General features: G+C 37.0%; 1 protein-coding gene across 1 annotated transcript in view; it reads left to right on the forward strand.

Annotated features, from left to right (window-relative positions):
• The window catches only part of LOC107722607 (serine/threonine-protein kinase N2-like), a 27,729-nt gene extending 13,577 nt beyond the window's left edge, over positions 1 to 14,152 (forward strand). Inside the window, exons 4-23 of the mRNA XM_016531035.1 lie at positions 1,053 to 1,207; positions 2,343 to 2,472; positions 2,560 to 2,705; positions 4,613 to 4,841; positions 5,435 to 5,617; positions 5,747 to 5,856; positions 5,946 to 6,089; positions 6,317 to 6,392; positions 8,753 to 8,912; positions 9,009 to 9,126; positions 9,411 to 9,547; positions 9,621 to 9,705; positions 10,750 to 10,841; positions 10,945 to 11,121; positions 11,207 to 11,269; positions 11,762 to 11,838; positions 11,914 to 12,056; positions 12,745 to 12,852; positions 12,946 to 13,026; positions 13,133 to 14,152. Coding sequence (XP_016386521.1) covers positions 1,053 to 1,207; positions 2,343 to 2,472; positions 2,560 to 2,705; positions 4,613 to 4,841; positions 5,435 to 5,617; positions 5,747 to 5,856; positions 5,946 to 6,089; positions 6,317 to 6,392; positions 8,753 to 8,912; positions 9,009 to 9,126; positions 9,411 to 9,547; positions 9,621 to 9,705; positions 10,750 to 10,841; positions 10,945 to 11,121; positions 11,207 to 11,269; positions 11,762 to 11,838; positions 11,914 to 12,056; positions 12,745 to 12,852; positions 12,946 to 13,026; positions 13,133 to 13,336 — 2,618 coding nt within the window. The 3' untranslated portion in view covers positions 13,337 to 14,152. The remainder of the gene's footprint in view (positions 1 to 1,052; positions 1,208 to 2,342; positions 2,473 to 2,559; positions 2,706 to 4,612; positions 4,842 to 5,434; positions 5,618 to 5,746; positions 5,857 to 5,945; positions 6,090 to 6,316; positions 6,393 to 8,752; positions 8,913 to 9,008; positions 9,127 to 9,410; positions 9,548 to 9,620; positions 9,706 to 10,749; positions 10,842 to 10,944; positions 11,122 to 11,206; positions 11,270 to 11,761; positions 11,839 to 11,913; positions 12,057 to 12,744; positions 12,853 to 12,945; positions 13,027 to 13,132) is intronic.
• The last annotated feature ends 60 nt before the right edge of the window (positions 14,153 to 14,212 follow it).

Consider the following 14,212-nt stretch of genomic DNA (forward strand, 5'->3'; position numbering starts at 1 on the left):
TATATATATATATATATAATTTTTATTTTTTTTTATTTTTTTTTCATGCACCAAAAGTAATATTAACATTTATTTTTCAATGTATTTAGCCTTTTATTACATGGGACCATGTTGATTTAACCGAAAACTAGAAGACGAGAAAAGTGATTCATGGTAAATAATTGACCTTACCAACTGTATTATTGCTGTTGAAGTTTAAATCATAGATGTTACCAAAAACATCTGTTTCTTTGTGTGTGTTTTGCCTACCACCATATTTTTTTATTACCTAGCTCTGCAGTCACATAAAGTGCCTTCGTGAGAGCTGCTGTTTTTGTTTATTATTAGCAGAAGTCTCACAGGTTTCATTTATCTGTAGAGGTGGGGGAGTTTTTACTTGTCTGGACATGAAAAGTAGTGCTGTGCTTCATTGAAATAATTTCCGTTTTCACTGTCCTTCATCAAAGCAACCAAAAAAACTGCAAAACTTACAGAATTAAGCAATCACCCTCATAAGAGTGCTTGCACCATATGGCCAGCTTTTTAACCAATAAAAATAGTTTCAAATGAATCAAAAGCATAAATATTCTTACTTGAATTAGTGCAGCTTCTAAACTTGACTCTTAATGTTACTCAAAGGTCAAACAAAGAATCAGGTACTCTTGTTGCAACATCCTTCCTGTTTTTTATGGTTTAGTCAAAAATCTGGAAGTGGCCACAGAAAACTGCATAAACTTAATTTCTGTTGCTCTCAGACTACTCATCTCTCTCTTCTGACCCAAAGAAAGTATCATTATTTCGTTGGTGCTGGTGTTGTGAAGTAGTTGAAGATATAAGCTGGTAATCAAACAACATTGGAGCGCATTGACTTTGGTTGTATTGACAAAAAAAACACAGAGACATTTCTCAAATTCTCTTTTACCTCATACAGGTTTGAGTGATATGATGGTGAATAAATGATGACAAGAGTTTTTATTTTTTGGGATAACTGTCCTCTTAATTCTAAATTGCTTCAGGAAGTCTGTCTTTAGAATCTCTTCGGATCCTACTAACTTCTGCCATTTCTTTCCCAGAGTGCCCTCTTACGCTGGATAGCCCTAAAAGTGAAGCACGAACATGCACTATCAGCAACAGACTAGCAGCCCTGAAAAAACAGAACGACATTGAATTGAAGGTGAAACAGGGGGCCGAGAACATGATCCAGATGTATTCAAATGGCTCCTCAAAGGTAGTGTACCATTTGGTTTTATTTAATGACTCTTTTCGCTTGAGGCTTTTTTTTTTTACACCAGTGATGTACAATGAAGGTTCTGTTGTTTACAAAGCACATGAGAGAACACTATATAACCATCTTGGCCCTGAACCAGTCAAAAGTTTGGAGTCAGTAAAATGTAAATGTTTTTGTAAGAAGCCTCTTATGCTTACCAAGGCTGCAATTGTTTGAATAATATAGTAAAAACTGTAATATTGTGAAATATGATTACATTTTAAAATATCTCTTATCTATTTTAATGTATTTTAAAATGTAATTTATTCTGTGATGGTAAAGCTGAATTTTCAGCAGCCAATACTCCAGTCTACAGTGTCACATGATCCTTCAGAAATCATTCTAATATGCTGATTTGCTGCTCAAGAAACATTTCAGTTGCACCGTTTAATATTTTTGTGGAAACCATGTTACACGTTTTAAAGATTATTTGCTGAATCGAAAGTAGCAGTATTGAAATAAACATCTTTTGGAACTTTTATAAATGACTTTACAATAGTTTTTAATCAATTAATTGCATACTTGATGGAAAATGTAGGCTATTCCTATCCTTAAAAAAATTCTTACTGACCCCAAACTTTTGAATGGTAGTGTATGTGTAAGCAATAATGGCCAACACGTCTATATAAAATACGTCTAAATTCACTTGGATAGAAATACAGGCACCAGTACTACTGCTTTACTTCAGTGACATGAGTGCAGCTCCTGTGACTTGCCTGAGAGGTTGTGGTGCTGGTGATGAACTTACCCCTCTGGCAACACACTCTCTCACACACACACGGTGCAGCCCTATGGGAAATTAGCAAGGGCTGATGTCAACCAGGAAATGACTTGTATCCGGAAGCCTTTCCTTCTCACACACTCTTGGCACGGTAGCAGTCCCTGGAATATGTTTAGCCTTTGACCAGCTTGCACAAGAGTGCTACCAGTGTTAAACATTTTACATAAATTAATTAAATAAAGTGACGTAAAAAACACTTAATTTAAACAGATAATGAAAACTGAGTTTAGCAGAAAGAAAATTTCCTGTCACCACATAAAATCTGTGTTTGTTTTTGCATGTCTTGATGTAATGCCTCTTTTGTTGAACTTGCAGGACAGAAAACTGCTTGCAACAGCACAGCAGATGCTTCAAGACAGCAAAACCAAGATCGAGTTCATCCGAATGCAGATTCTCAAAGCCAGCCAAACCAGCGAGCTCAGCTTCGACAACAATGATGTCATTGGTAACATTCACACATAGTTCCTCCAGCATTCGCATTCACAGTTCAACAAACACAAACAATAAATATATCTGTGGTGTTGTGGTGCAGCCAAACCCATCATCAGTCCTCTGGACCTGCGAGTGGAGGAACTCTGCCATCACACACGGATAGAGTACGCTGTGGCCGAGGGGGCCAAGAATGTCATGAAGCTGTTGGGCTCTGGTAAACTGGCTGAGAAGAGGGCTCACTCAGAGGTATTTTCAACTGTACCGTCATCATCATCACCTTCTGAACTGACCACGTTGATGCATCTGACCTTTAGCACTATTTTTAAGTTTTAACGCTACTCTACACTAGGGCTGCACGATAAATCGCATGCGATATTTAATGCTCATCTTGTCAGTAAAGCCGGTTCTGTAATCAGGAACGTGGTTTTGCGCAGCTTGTCAGTGAACAACGGCTCTGTGTAGTAAATGCTGCTTCATGTGAAAGCACGCACGTGATGTAGATTTACCGCTGATTACAGAACCGGCTTTACTATATATACATTTCACACTTGCAAATAAGCAAGCTTACAATTTAATTTAATAAGCTTATTTGTGTGAAATTAAAAATTAAATGAGTTTATTTTGTAAGCTTGCTTGCTTGTAGGTGTGAAATAAAAATCAAATAATGAATATAATAATTTAATTTGTAAGCTTGCTTGCTTGTAAAGGTGAAATAAAAATCAAATAATGAATATAATAATTTAATTTGTAAGCTAGCTTGCTTGTAAAGTAGGGCATAAATCAAATAATATATTGGTGTTTTTTTTTTTCAATTTTGTTTGTTTGGACCAAGCCTCTACTCCATTTCAATTGAGAATATCTCAACAGTCATTATGAGCACCTTTATGGTAAACAATTAAGCTAAGCTTTTAAAAACTCAACATTGTGGCCGAGGGGGCCAAGAATGTCATGAAGCTGTTGGGCTCTGGTAAACTGGCTGAGAAGAGGGCTCACTCAGAGGTATTTTCAACTGTACCGTCATCATCATCACCTTCTGAACTGACCACGTTGATGCATCTGACCTTTAGCACTATTTTTAAGTTTTAACCCTTTGACCTTTGCAGTCTTGGAAAAGAAGGTGGCCAGAGAGACTACCAGCAGTGTATGAGCTTGTGTAAAAAAAAAAAAAATTCGATAAATCGCATGCGATATTTAATGCTCATCTTGTCAGTAAAGCCGGTTCTGTAATCAGGAACGTGGTTTTGCGCAGCTTGTCAGTGAACAACGGCTCTGTGTAGTAAATGCTGCTTCATGTGAAAGCACGCACGTGATGTAGATTTACCGCTGATTACAGAACCGGCTTTACTATATATACATTTCACACTTGCAAATAAGCAAGCTTACAATTTAATTTAATAAGCTTATTTGTGTGAAATTAAAAATTAAATGAGTTTATTTTGTAAGCTTGCTTGCTTGTAGGTGTGAAATAAAAATCAAATAATGAATATAATAATTTAATTTGTAAGCTTGCTTGCTTGTAGGTGTGAAATAAAAATCAAATAATGAATATAATAATTTAATTTGTAAGCTAGCTTGCTTGTAAAGTAGGGCATAAATCAAATAATATATTGGTGTTTTTTTTTTTCAATTTTGTTTGTTTGGACCAAGCCTCTACTCCATTTCAATTGAGAATATCTCAACAGTCATTATGAGCACCTTTATGGTAAACAATTAAGCTAAGCTTTTAAAAACTCAACATGTGGATAAGTTAATAATGACAAAGTTCATTATTGGTGAACTGTTCTGTTAATGCCATTTTTCAGTTTAGCATTTACAAGGTAAAGGTGTGGCCACATTATGGAAAGTTCAGCAAATATTTACGTGCAGAAAAGGTCCATAGTCTGTTGTCAGTAGTGTAGCGATGTATGAAGCACAGCTTACATAGAAGTTACTTTCAAACCAAGCAGCTTTCTGTTCATCAATGCAGTGAATTTGCGTGATCAACTTGAGTACAAGGAAAATCTGTGTGCTGAAACTGCGCGGATTTCTGTTGCTATCACTGGATTTCACCCACAACATTTCAACAAGCAACAGTAAATGTGACTGCACCTTTAGATTCATATCTATGCATCCAACTGCCATTAATTCCTCTGCTGTAATTCTGTGAAATCCAGGCCCAAGCCAGGTTTAATGAGTCCAGTCAGAAGCTGGATTTGTTGAAGTATTCCCTGGAGCAGAGACTCAATGAGCTTCCGAAGAACCATCCCAAGAGCAGTCTGATCATGGAGGAGTTATCGCTTATATCCTCTCCAGCCCTCAGTCCTCGCCAGAGCTTCATATCCACACAGAACCACAACAGCACTGTTAAAAACCAGTACAGCACCAAACCAGCTGCACTCACAGGTGAAATTACCTTCAGATTTACCTACATTTTATTAAAGTGTTATGAAGCTGTAAACTGGGGTCAGTAAGATTAAAATAAAAAAAGATATTCAGCAAGAATGCATTAATTGATCAGGGGTGACCTTAAAGACATTTAGAATCTTACAAAAGATTATGATTCTTTTTAAAATAGATGCTGTTCTTTTGAACTTTCTGTTTGTCAAAGTATCCTGAAATAAAATGTCATGGTTTCCAGAGAAATATCAAGCAGCACAACTGTTTTCAGCATATTAGAAATGTATCTTGAGCATCAAAGCAGCATATTAGAATGGTTTCTGAAGGATTATGTGACATTGAAGACTGGAGTAATGGCTGCTGAAAATTCAGCTTTTTGCCATCACGGGAAAAAATTACATGTTGAGCTGTATTAAAATAGAAACCTTTATTTTAAATTGTAATAATATTTCACAATATTACTGTTTTCACTATATTTTTCAAATAAATTTAGCCTGCGTGAGCATAAGGCTTCTTTCAAAAACATTTTAAAAATCGTACTGACCCCAAACTTTCAAATGGCAGCATATTTTAATAGTGATTGTTATTGACTAAAACAGGCAAATTAGAGGTTCGGCTCATGGGATGTCAGGACCTGTTAGACAATGTTCCTGGCCGTTCTAAAGCCGCATCGGTGCCGCTGCCCGGTTGGAGCCCCAGTGAAACACGCTCCTCTTTCATGAGCCGTGGGAACCGCAGAGGAACCAGCGTTCGGAATCTCTCCAAAAATGACGACTTGTCCAGTTGAGTAGTTCTTAGTGCTTACTTTCAAGTGGCTTTTCACCAGCCTTTCATTTGACTTTGCAATTAAATGCAATAGCTGTGGCAGTTGAGAAGCTTAATGTGTGTTATGTGTCTCTGTTTGTCTCCAGATGAGATTAGTGCTGTTCTGAAGCTTGACAACACTGTAGTTGGTCAGACCAGTTGGAAACCTGTCAGTAATCAGTCGTGGGACCAGAAGTTTACATTAGAGCTAGACCGGGTAAACTCATTGTACATGATGTTTATTTATGTATAAAACGCTTCTAGGTCTTGTTTATATATACTTTGGCCAATGTTTGTTTACCACAGTCTCGTGAGCTGGAGATCTCTGTGTATTGGAGAGATTGGCGGTCCCTTTGCGCGGTGAAATTCCTGCGACTGGAGGACTTCCTGGACAACCAGCGGCACGGAATGTGCCTTTACCTTGAGCCACAAGGGACTCTGTTTGCAGAGGTACCTTTACAATATTGTCTCTCAGCGATCAATACTTTCCCACAAAGAGCCCTCTGATTAGCAGCCCAGAGCTCTGTGAGAAAATCAAAGAGGAATTCCTCATGCTCAGTGGCCCCTGAAACCCAGGTTTTCCCACCTTTGCTTCTCTAAAGAAACTGAGCCTAGTAGATCTGAAGTGGAATTTGATTAGTTTTCAGAGCTTAATCTAAAAGCCATTTTTGTTACAGGTTACCTTTTTTAATCCAGTCATTGAGAGAAGAACCAAACTCCAAAGGCAGAAAAAGATCTTCTCAAAGCAACAAGGTGAGGGCATTTCTTCAACACGGCAGAGTATTATTGAAAAAGTGTCAAAAGGGTCATATTAGGATTTCTTGAGCAAAAAAAAAAGTTTGAAAAATAGCTTTGTAGGACCATTTGCCAGACCTATAGAATTAAATTGTGGACTTTTTTTTGTTGGTGGTGCACATTCAAGATTTGTATTTGAACACCCAAACTGCATGTAATATGCATATTATGCAAATTGTCTGTATGTATAGAATAACCAGATGACCTGCTGTATTTGCCAAAAAGTAGTATGCAACAGAGCATACTGTGCTGGGTAGAGTATGCCACAATGCAATACATTCAACATTTTATTTCTAGTGTCAGTGATGAATCTAAAGTTATATCAAATCACATCACAGGTTTCTTTATTATTTGACTGGACTTCCAAAAGTTAAAATGCTTTTACACCGAATCTGGTTAAATATCATTAAATATGCAAAATAACTACTTTTTTCCAGGATGATAGTTGGGCACCTCTTATTGAAAGACACTTTGAATGGGGATCACATGAGAAAAATCTTGTATCACATTTTAAATTACTGTTCAATTACTTTTTTCGCTGAAAAAAGGCTCTTATGCATTTGTTTGATCAAGCATACAGCAAAACCAGAAATACTGTGAAATATTACAATTTAAAATACATTATTACAATGTAAAACTTTCTATTGTAATATATTTTAATATGAATTTTATTTCTGATGCAAAGCTGAATTTCTCAGTAGCCGTTACCGTTACGTTTCAGGGGCTTAACAATAACACAGAATAGTATACGCACAATATCGGATTTGGATCGGTCTCATCTGACCGATACCCCGATCTAGCAGAAAGTGGCAGTATCGGAGCGATACCAATCCTAAATATCTGATCGGCGCACCCCTATAGTTGACTTCCTTCTTTCAGATGAATCCAATCGGAGTTATATTAAAAACTGACTTTGAACTTCCAAGCTGTTTAATGGCAGTCAGCGGGTGTTGCAGTTCATCAGTCCAAAAGAAGTGAAATAAAGTGCATCCATCCATAATAAAAAGAGCCTCACACGGCTCCGGGGGGTGAACAAAGGTCTCCTGTTGCCAATCGATGCATTTTTGTAAGAAAAATATCCATATTCAAAATGTAATAATCACTTTAATCTAGCTTGCGTCAACAGTTGTACACAGAAGCAGCTCCGGGCAGATGACGTAAAATGTCGGCGTTGCTCATGCACCGGTGAGTCTCGTGAAAACCAACGTTTGTTTACAGGAGCAAAGGAAGCAAAGTTTCCTTACTTTAGCGAAGGAAAACCAGTCTCCTCTTGGATTATATCGAAATCCTCCGACATTCTTCTTTATAAATCCTCGTTTTGTACTTCTAATTCGTGACCGTTGTTTTGTTTTGATCTCTCCCCTGCACTTCCGCGTTCGTCACTTCTGAGCGGCGCATGCGCAACGCCGACGTCCTACGTCATCCGCCCAGAGCTGCTTCTGTGTACAACATTAGCGCAAGCTAGATTAAATTGATTATTATGTTTTAAATATGGTTATTTTTCTTATAAAAACGCATCGATCCACTACAGGAGGCCTTTGTTCACCCCCCCGGAGCCGTGTGAGGCACTTTTCATTATGGATGGATGCGCTTTATTTCACTTCTCTTGGACTGATGCATGCAACACCCGCTGACTGCCATTAAACAGCTTGGAAGATCAAAAACAATTTTTAATATAACTCCGACTGGATTCATCTGAAAGAAGAAAGTCATATACACCTAGGATGCCTTGAGGGTGAGTAATTCATGGGCTAATTTTCATTTTTGGGTGAACTAACCCTTTAATTTCTTTTTAAAAATTATCTTACTGACCCCAGACTTTTAACGGTAGTGTAGGCTGGCTATGGGTTTGTGTTTGGGTCTAATACTGGGCAGGCTGTTTTTATTGTATTTATTTTTGTAATGTAACAAAATCTTAAATTTCATAGCAAGCTGGGGAGAAAGTTACAATATGTTTACATAGAAATTCAAACGGTTTTATTTCAAAAAGAAAATGTTAAGAGCAGTTAATAAAATTAAATATTAAAACTGTCACAAAAAACGAATTATGGGCCACTTATAAATAAAATTCCTTTTCATAATACAGGCATACTGCTTGTAATAAGCAAAACCGTGATTTATTCCCACCTGTCAACAAACCTGGGCTTCAGTCCCAAACCTGCACCTGCACCTTCTGAAAGCTTTCCTTTGTGAAACACCATTTGGATTAGTTTATGTTATTGTCATTGTAGCTTCTTGTTTATATTACCCTGATCTCGAAGTAAAGAGGATTATAGGGGTCTGATAAATGTGTTTCTTCTCTTCTCCCATGTCTGCAGGGAAACCGTTCCTGCAGGCCCCTCAGATGAGCATCGGTACATGGGGCCGGCTGGTGAGGAGGGCCATTCCCTCTCCCAATAACTCATTTAGTCCTCAAGTGGCAGAGCTGGCAGCTGAGACTGGACACAGCAGTCACCCAGGACCCCCTTCTCTGAGGAGGCATGAACACACAATATAATGAACACACTTACTTCGTTAAACCAGTCATTAGGCAGTGCTTTCACGTGTTTGTTTGTGTTTGTCTGCCCTCTCTAGTGACCGAATAGTGACAAAACTGGACTTTGACAAAGACGCTACACCAAAGCATTACTCTCCTCTTAGTATAAGAGAAGTCTTGCCTGAAGACAAGATCCCCAACAAAGAGCAAGAACAGGTAACATCACACACTATCATGTGGTTGTTGTAGAGATAAGCTGTCCAGACATCTGTGTTGATGTCATCTGTTTCCTTGAAAGCACAGTTAGACTCCTTTAAACTCTGTGGATAAAGATCTGAAGCGGACATGTAATTCATGTTTAGTCTCTCATCTGCCCCCTTGCATTTGAAAGAAGAAGGAAATGCCTTCACCATTACCTTTATTAACATAAAGATAACAGCTATCCAGTGTCATCTTGTATAAACAGCGGCAGCTGAAAGGCTTATGTTCTTCTTTTACAGGACTCTTTGACTTCATTTGACTACCGAAATGACAGAAATAGCATCATTGTTCAGTCTGAGCTTGAAGAAGTCGTGGAACATGAGACTCAGTCGTCAGCGTTACAGCTCATAACTGTCCAAAAGAACACAGAAATAAGGTGAACTATTTATAGTTTGTCTTGTACTAGCAAATATACACTCGGCATTACTAAAGGACTTTTGTTGTTGTAGGGATGAAGAGGAGGAAGAACAGTTTCATTTCAGTCTTAAAGACTTTAAATGTGTTGCAGTGTTAGGCCGTGGCCATTTTGGAAAGGTATGAGGCTATTTACAGTTTCCTTTTTTTAGTGGTGATTGCTAAGGCAATATCATTTTTGGATATTTAGGTAACACTTTAAAATAAGGTTCCATCAGTTCATGTTAGTTAATGCATTGACTAACATTAAATAACCATGAGCAAAACATTTGTTACAGCATTTAATGTTAGTTAATAAAAATGCAATTGTTTATTGTTAGTTCATGTTAGCTCATGTCCATTAAATAATATTAACAGATACAGCTATGGATTTTAGTAATGTATTAGTAAATGTTGATTTAACTATGATTAATAAATGCTTCAGATGGGTTTTTCATTATTAGTTCAGTTAACTATTATTAACAAATGGAATCTTATTGTAAAGTGTTACCGATATTTAGGGCTGTTTTTTGTGCGGATCATTTCCTCTGTTTTTACATTTAGATAAAGTTCACCTTTAAAAACACAAATAATCTCAAAATAACCATATTGAACATTATAATATTGTGATGACTTAATTTATCAGTCATATTTAAAATGTTTGATTTTAGATTTCAGTATTTTATTTTAGAGAAATTTATATGTAATATATATAATATATTCTGTATTATAAAAATAACATTTATTTTATTTGATATGGACCATTTATCGGTTATTGTTCATGAAAAAAAAAGATCAGTTTGCCAGCATCTGACATTCCTGCTTTTTTGCTATTAACTTTAGGTAACACTTTACTTAAAGCCTTTATGTATAAAGAATTATAAAATTTGTTTTAATGCATTAATTATGCCTTGTAATGCACCTTACAATGCATTGTACAATCTCATGAATAATTGTAACCACAATTAATACATTATAATAACACTTATCAATTCATTGTTGCACTATGCATTTTAAATTCGGTTATAATTATTTTCAACAAGATATAATGTATTACAACGCACATTATAATGCATTATAGCCTTTAATAACCCTTTATTTTACTTTACTTAAAGCCATTATACATAAAGCACACTGAAAATCTAGTTGTCATTAAATCTGTTTTCACTTTACCTTTTCCTCCAGGTGTTATTAGCGGAATACAGTATTACAGGTGAAATGTTTGCCATCAAGGCCCTTAAGAAGGGAGATATTGTCACACGTGATGAGGTTGAAAGGTAAATTGTTCTTCTCTTGTTTTATACGATAATTTGTGAGCAGCACTTATCAACTACAAGCTGTTTGGTCTTATTTTATCCTGTCTATTTTCTGTTCTCCCAGTTTGATGTGTGAGAAGAGGATATTCGAGACTGTGAACAGTGTGCGGCACCCGTTCCTCGTCAATCTTTTTGCATGTTTCCAGACCAAGGAGCATGTGTGTTTTGTGATGGAGTATGCGGCGGGAGGAGACCTCATGATGCACATTCATGCTGATGTGTTTTCAGAGCCGCGGGCCACGTGAGCGACACAAAAGTCATGCTTTTAGATAAATCATTATTTAAATCATCAGCCTTTGTCATCATTACTTGTTCTGTTGTTGCAGGTTTTATGCAGCCTGTGTCGTCCTGGGGTTACAGTTTTTTCACGAGCACAAGATTGTATACAGGTATTAGAAAAGATCTGTACTTAAAGAAATAGTTCACCCAAAAATGAAAATTCTGTCATTAATTACTCACCCTCATGTCGTTCCAAACCCGTAAGACCTTCGTTCATTTTCGGAACACAATTTAAGATATTTTTGATGAAATCTGAGGGCTCTCTGACCCTCCCATAGACAGCAAGGTAACTACCACATTCAAGGTCCAGGACGCGAGCGTGTGGCGGCGCTGACCCAGATCCGGCGTAATGACGTCGTAACTTTACAGTTGAACTACTGATGTGGGAGGGTCAGAGAGCTCTCAGATTTCATCAAAAATATCTTAATTTGTGTTCCGAAGATGAACGAAGGTCTTACGGGTTTGGAACAACACGAGGGTGACTAATTAATGACAGAATTTGCATTTTTGGGTGAACTAACCCTTTAACTATTGAATTTTTGACATAAATATTCATAGTTTTTCATTAAATTCATTTGAGGATTAATACATGTGTTCTTCAGAGATCTGAAGTTGGATAACTTACTGCTTGACACAGAGGGATTCGTCAAGATTGCCGACTTTGGTCTTTGCAAAGAAGGTAAGGATATGTTTGTTGTTGTGTTGTCTGCTGTACAAGCCCCAGAAGCAAATGTTCTACCTTTTTCTGTGTTAGGAATGGGTTACCGGGACAGAACGAGCACTTTCTGTGGCACTCCAGAATTTCTGGCTCCTGAGGTGTTAACCGAAACATCCTACACACGTGCGGTGGACTGGTGGGGGCTCGGCGTGCTTATCTTTGAGATGCTTGTCGGCGAGGTCAGACCTCATCCACTTCGGTTTATTCATTTCTCATCTCTCTAAATACACTACCTTAAAAGTTTGGGGTCAGAGTTTTATTTAATTTTATTTAATTTTATTTGATAAATAAGTCTCTTATGCTCACCAAGGCTACATTTCATTATTTAATTAAAAGTACAGTAAAACATAAACAAATTGGCAATTTGAAATAATTTTCTATTTTAATATGTTTAAATTAATACCCCAGTCTTCAGTGTCACATGATCCTTCAGAAATCATTCTAATATGCTGATTTGCTGTCCAAGAAATTATTATTATTATTAATGTTTAAAACAGTTAATATTTTTGTGGAAACCATGATACATTTCTCTCAGGATTATTTGATGTACAGAAAGTTATAAAGAACAGCATTTATTTGAGATAGAAATAACATTAGAAACATTAGAAATGTCTTTACTGTCACTTTAGATTCCTTCCTGAATGAATAAAAGTATTAATTTCTTACAAAAAATGTCCTTCCTGAATGAATAAAAATATTAATTTCTTACAAAAAAGAATCTTACTGACCTCAAACTTTTGAGTGTACCTCATAACTTTGACGAGGAGATAATCATATTCATATTCATACAAGCAAATGTATTAAGTGTGAAAGCGACAGTATTTTTGTAACAGGTTTGTGTTACTAAGTGAACTCATGTTTCCATAGTCTCCATTTCCCGGTGATGATGAAGAAGAGGTGTTTGACAGCATTGTGAATGACGAAGTCCGCTACCCAAGATTCCTCTCAACAGAAGCCATCTCCATTATGAGAAGGGTTGGTACTAAGAGCAGCTTTACCAGTGTGAATTTACCAGGTGCGGACATGAATATCATTCTTGTTATTAATATCTTTCACTTTCGCGCACAGTTATTAAGAAGGAATCCCGAGCGACGACTTGGAGCCGGTGAACGTGACGCGGAGGATGTGAAGAAACATCTGTTCTTCAGGGTAACTTCTGAACCATCTGGCTACATGTCTCAATTCATTCCAAGCAATGTATTTTTTTCCCCTTTCTCTTTCTCTATCAATATTATCTGTACCTTCTTTTTTCCAGAATATTGACTGGGATGGACTATTAGCAAAGAAAGTGAAGCCACCATTTGTACCCACAATCCAGAGTTCCAGTGACGTTAGTAATTTTGATGATGAATTTACCTCAGAGGCTCCGGTGCTCACACCGCCCAGAGAGCCCCGGCCCTTGACCCAGGATGAGCAGGACCTGTTTGCAGACTTTGACTATATTGCAGACTGGTGTTAGCCACTTGTTGACATCCGTCCCTCTCCACACACACACAGATACAGAAAATGTGAATCAGATCATTTGCAGAAATCCCTTTTTGTCCTCAGTGTTATTTTAGGATTACCACAACCCCTTTTCCGTATTAACATGATGAAGAAACGTTTATTATAATTTTTTTTTAAATGGAGTATGTTCAGGTTCGGGATAATTATTCCATTTCATCAGGACCTAAGCACTGATCATGAAAAACATAAACTGAGCAGTATAGTTTACAACTATACTGACAACTGACACAATGAACCATGTGATCAGGTGCCTCACTGACACCCCCTTGTGTTGAGGAAGCCAGCACGCCACATCCACTTTCATCTTGCCCACAGAATTTCTTCAGTCACACTGAGAATGATGAGCCTTCGTTTTTATAGTTTTGTTTTTGAAGCATTTACAATGCGACTGGTTTAAAAAATCTGTCAATGTTAATTATGTGAAAGGGTTTTTAAAGCCATAGACCGAAATAATAGGTGATACATTGTACCTCATCCAGTGAATGTATAGTTTGCCACGATTACCAAAACATCTAGCCATTTTTATGTAATGGAGACTATACTCTTCCCTACAGTACAGTATTAATGCATTATGATCCAAGTTACAACGAAAACCGCAAATATGAACTACCAGTTACAACTCTAGTCATACATGTCAGTGCTTTGAAACAGGAAATGCATTTACTTCCATTCAGCAAGTTATTTTTCTATCAAGTTTCAGGATAGGGTCATGTTTTGTTTTGTTTTTTTACCAGACTTAAGCTGTCAGTGGATTTACACTACCGTTCAAAAGTTTGGGGTCAGTAAGTTAATACTGTAATTCAACACTGAAAATTCAACTTTGCCATCA

The sequence above is a fragment of the Sinocyclocheilus rhinocerous genome, unplaced genomic scaffold, assembly GCF_001515625.1.
Source record: "Sinocyclocheilus rhinocerous isolate Xijiao unplaced genomic scaffold, SAMN03320098_v1.1 scaffold541, whole genome shotgun sequence".
NCBI classification, from domain to species: Eukaryota; Metazoa; Chordata; class Actinopteri; order Cypriniformes; family Cyprinidae; genus Sinocyclocheilus; species Sinocyclocheilus rhinocerous.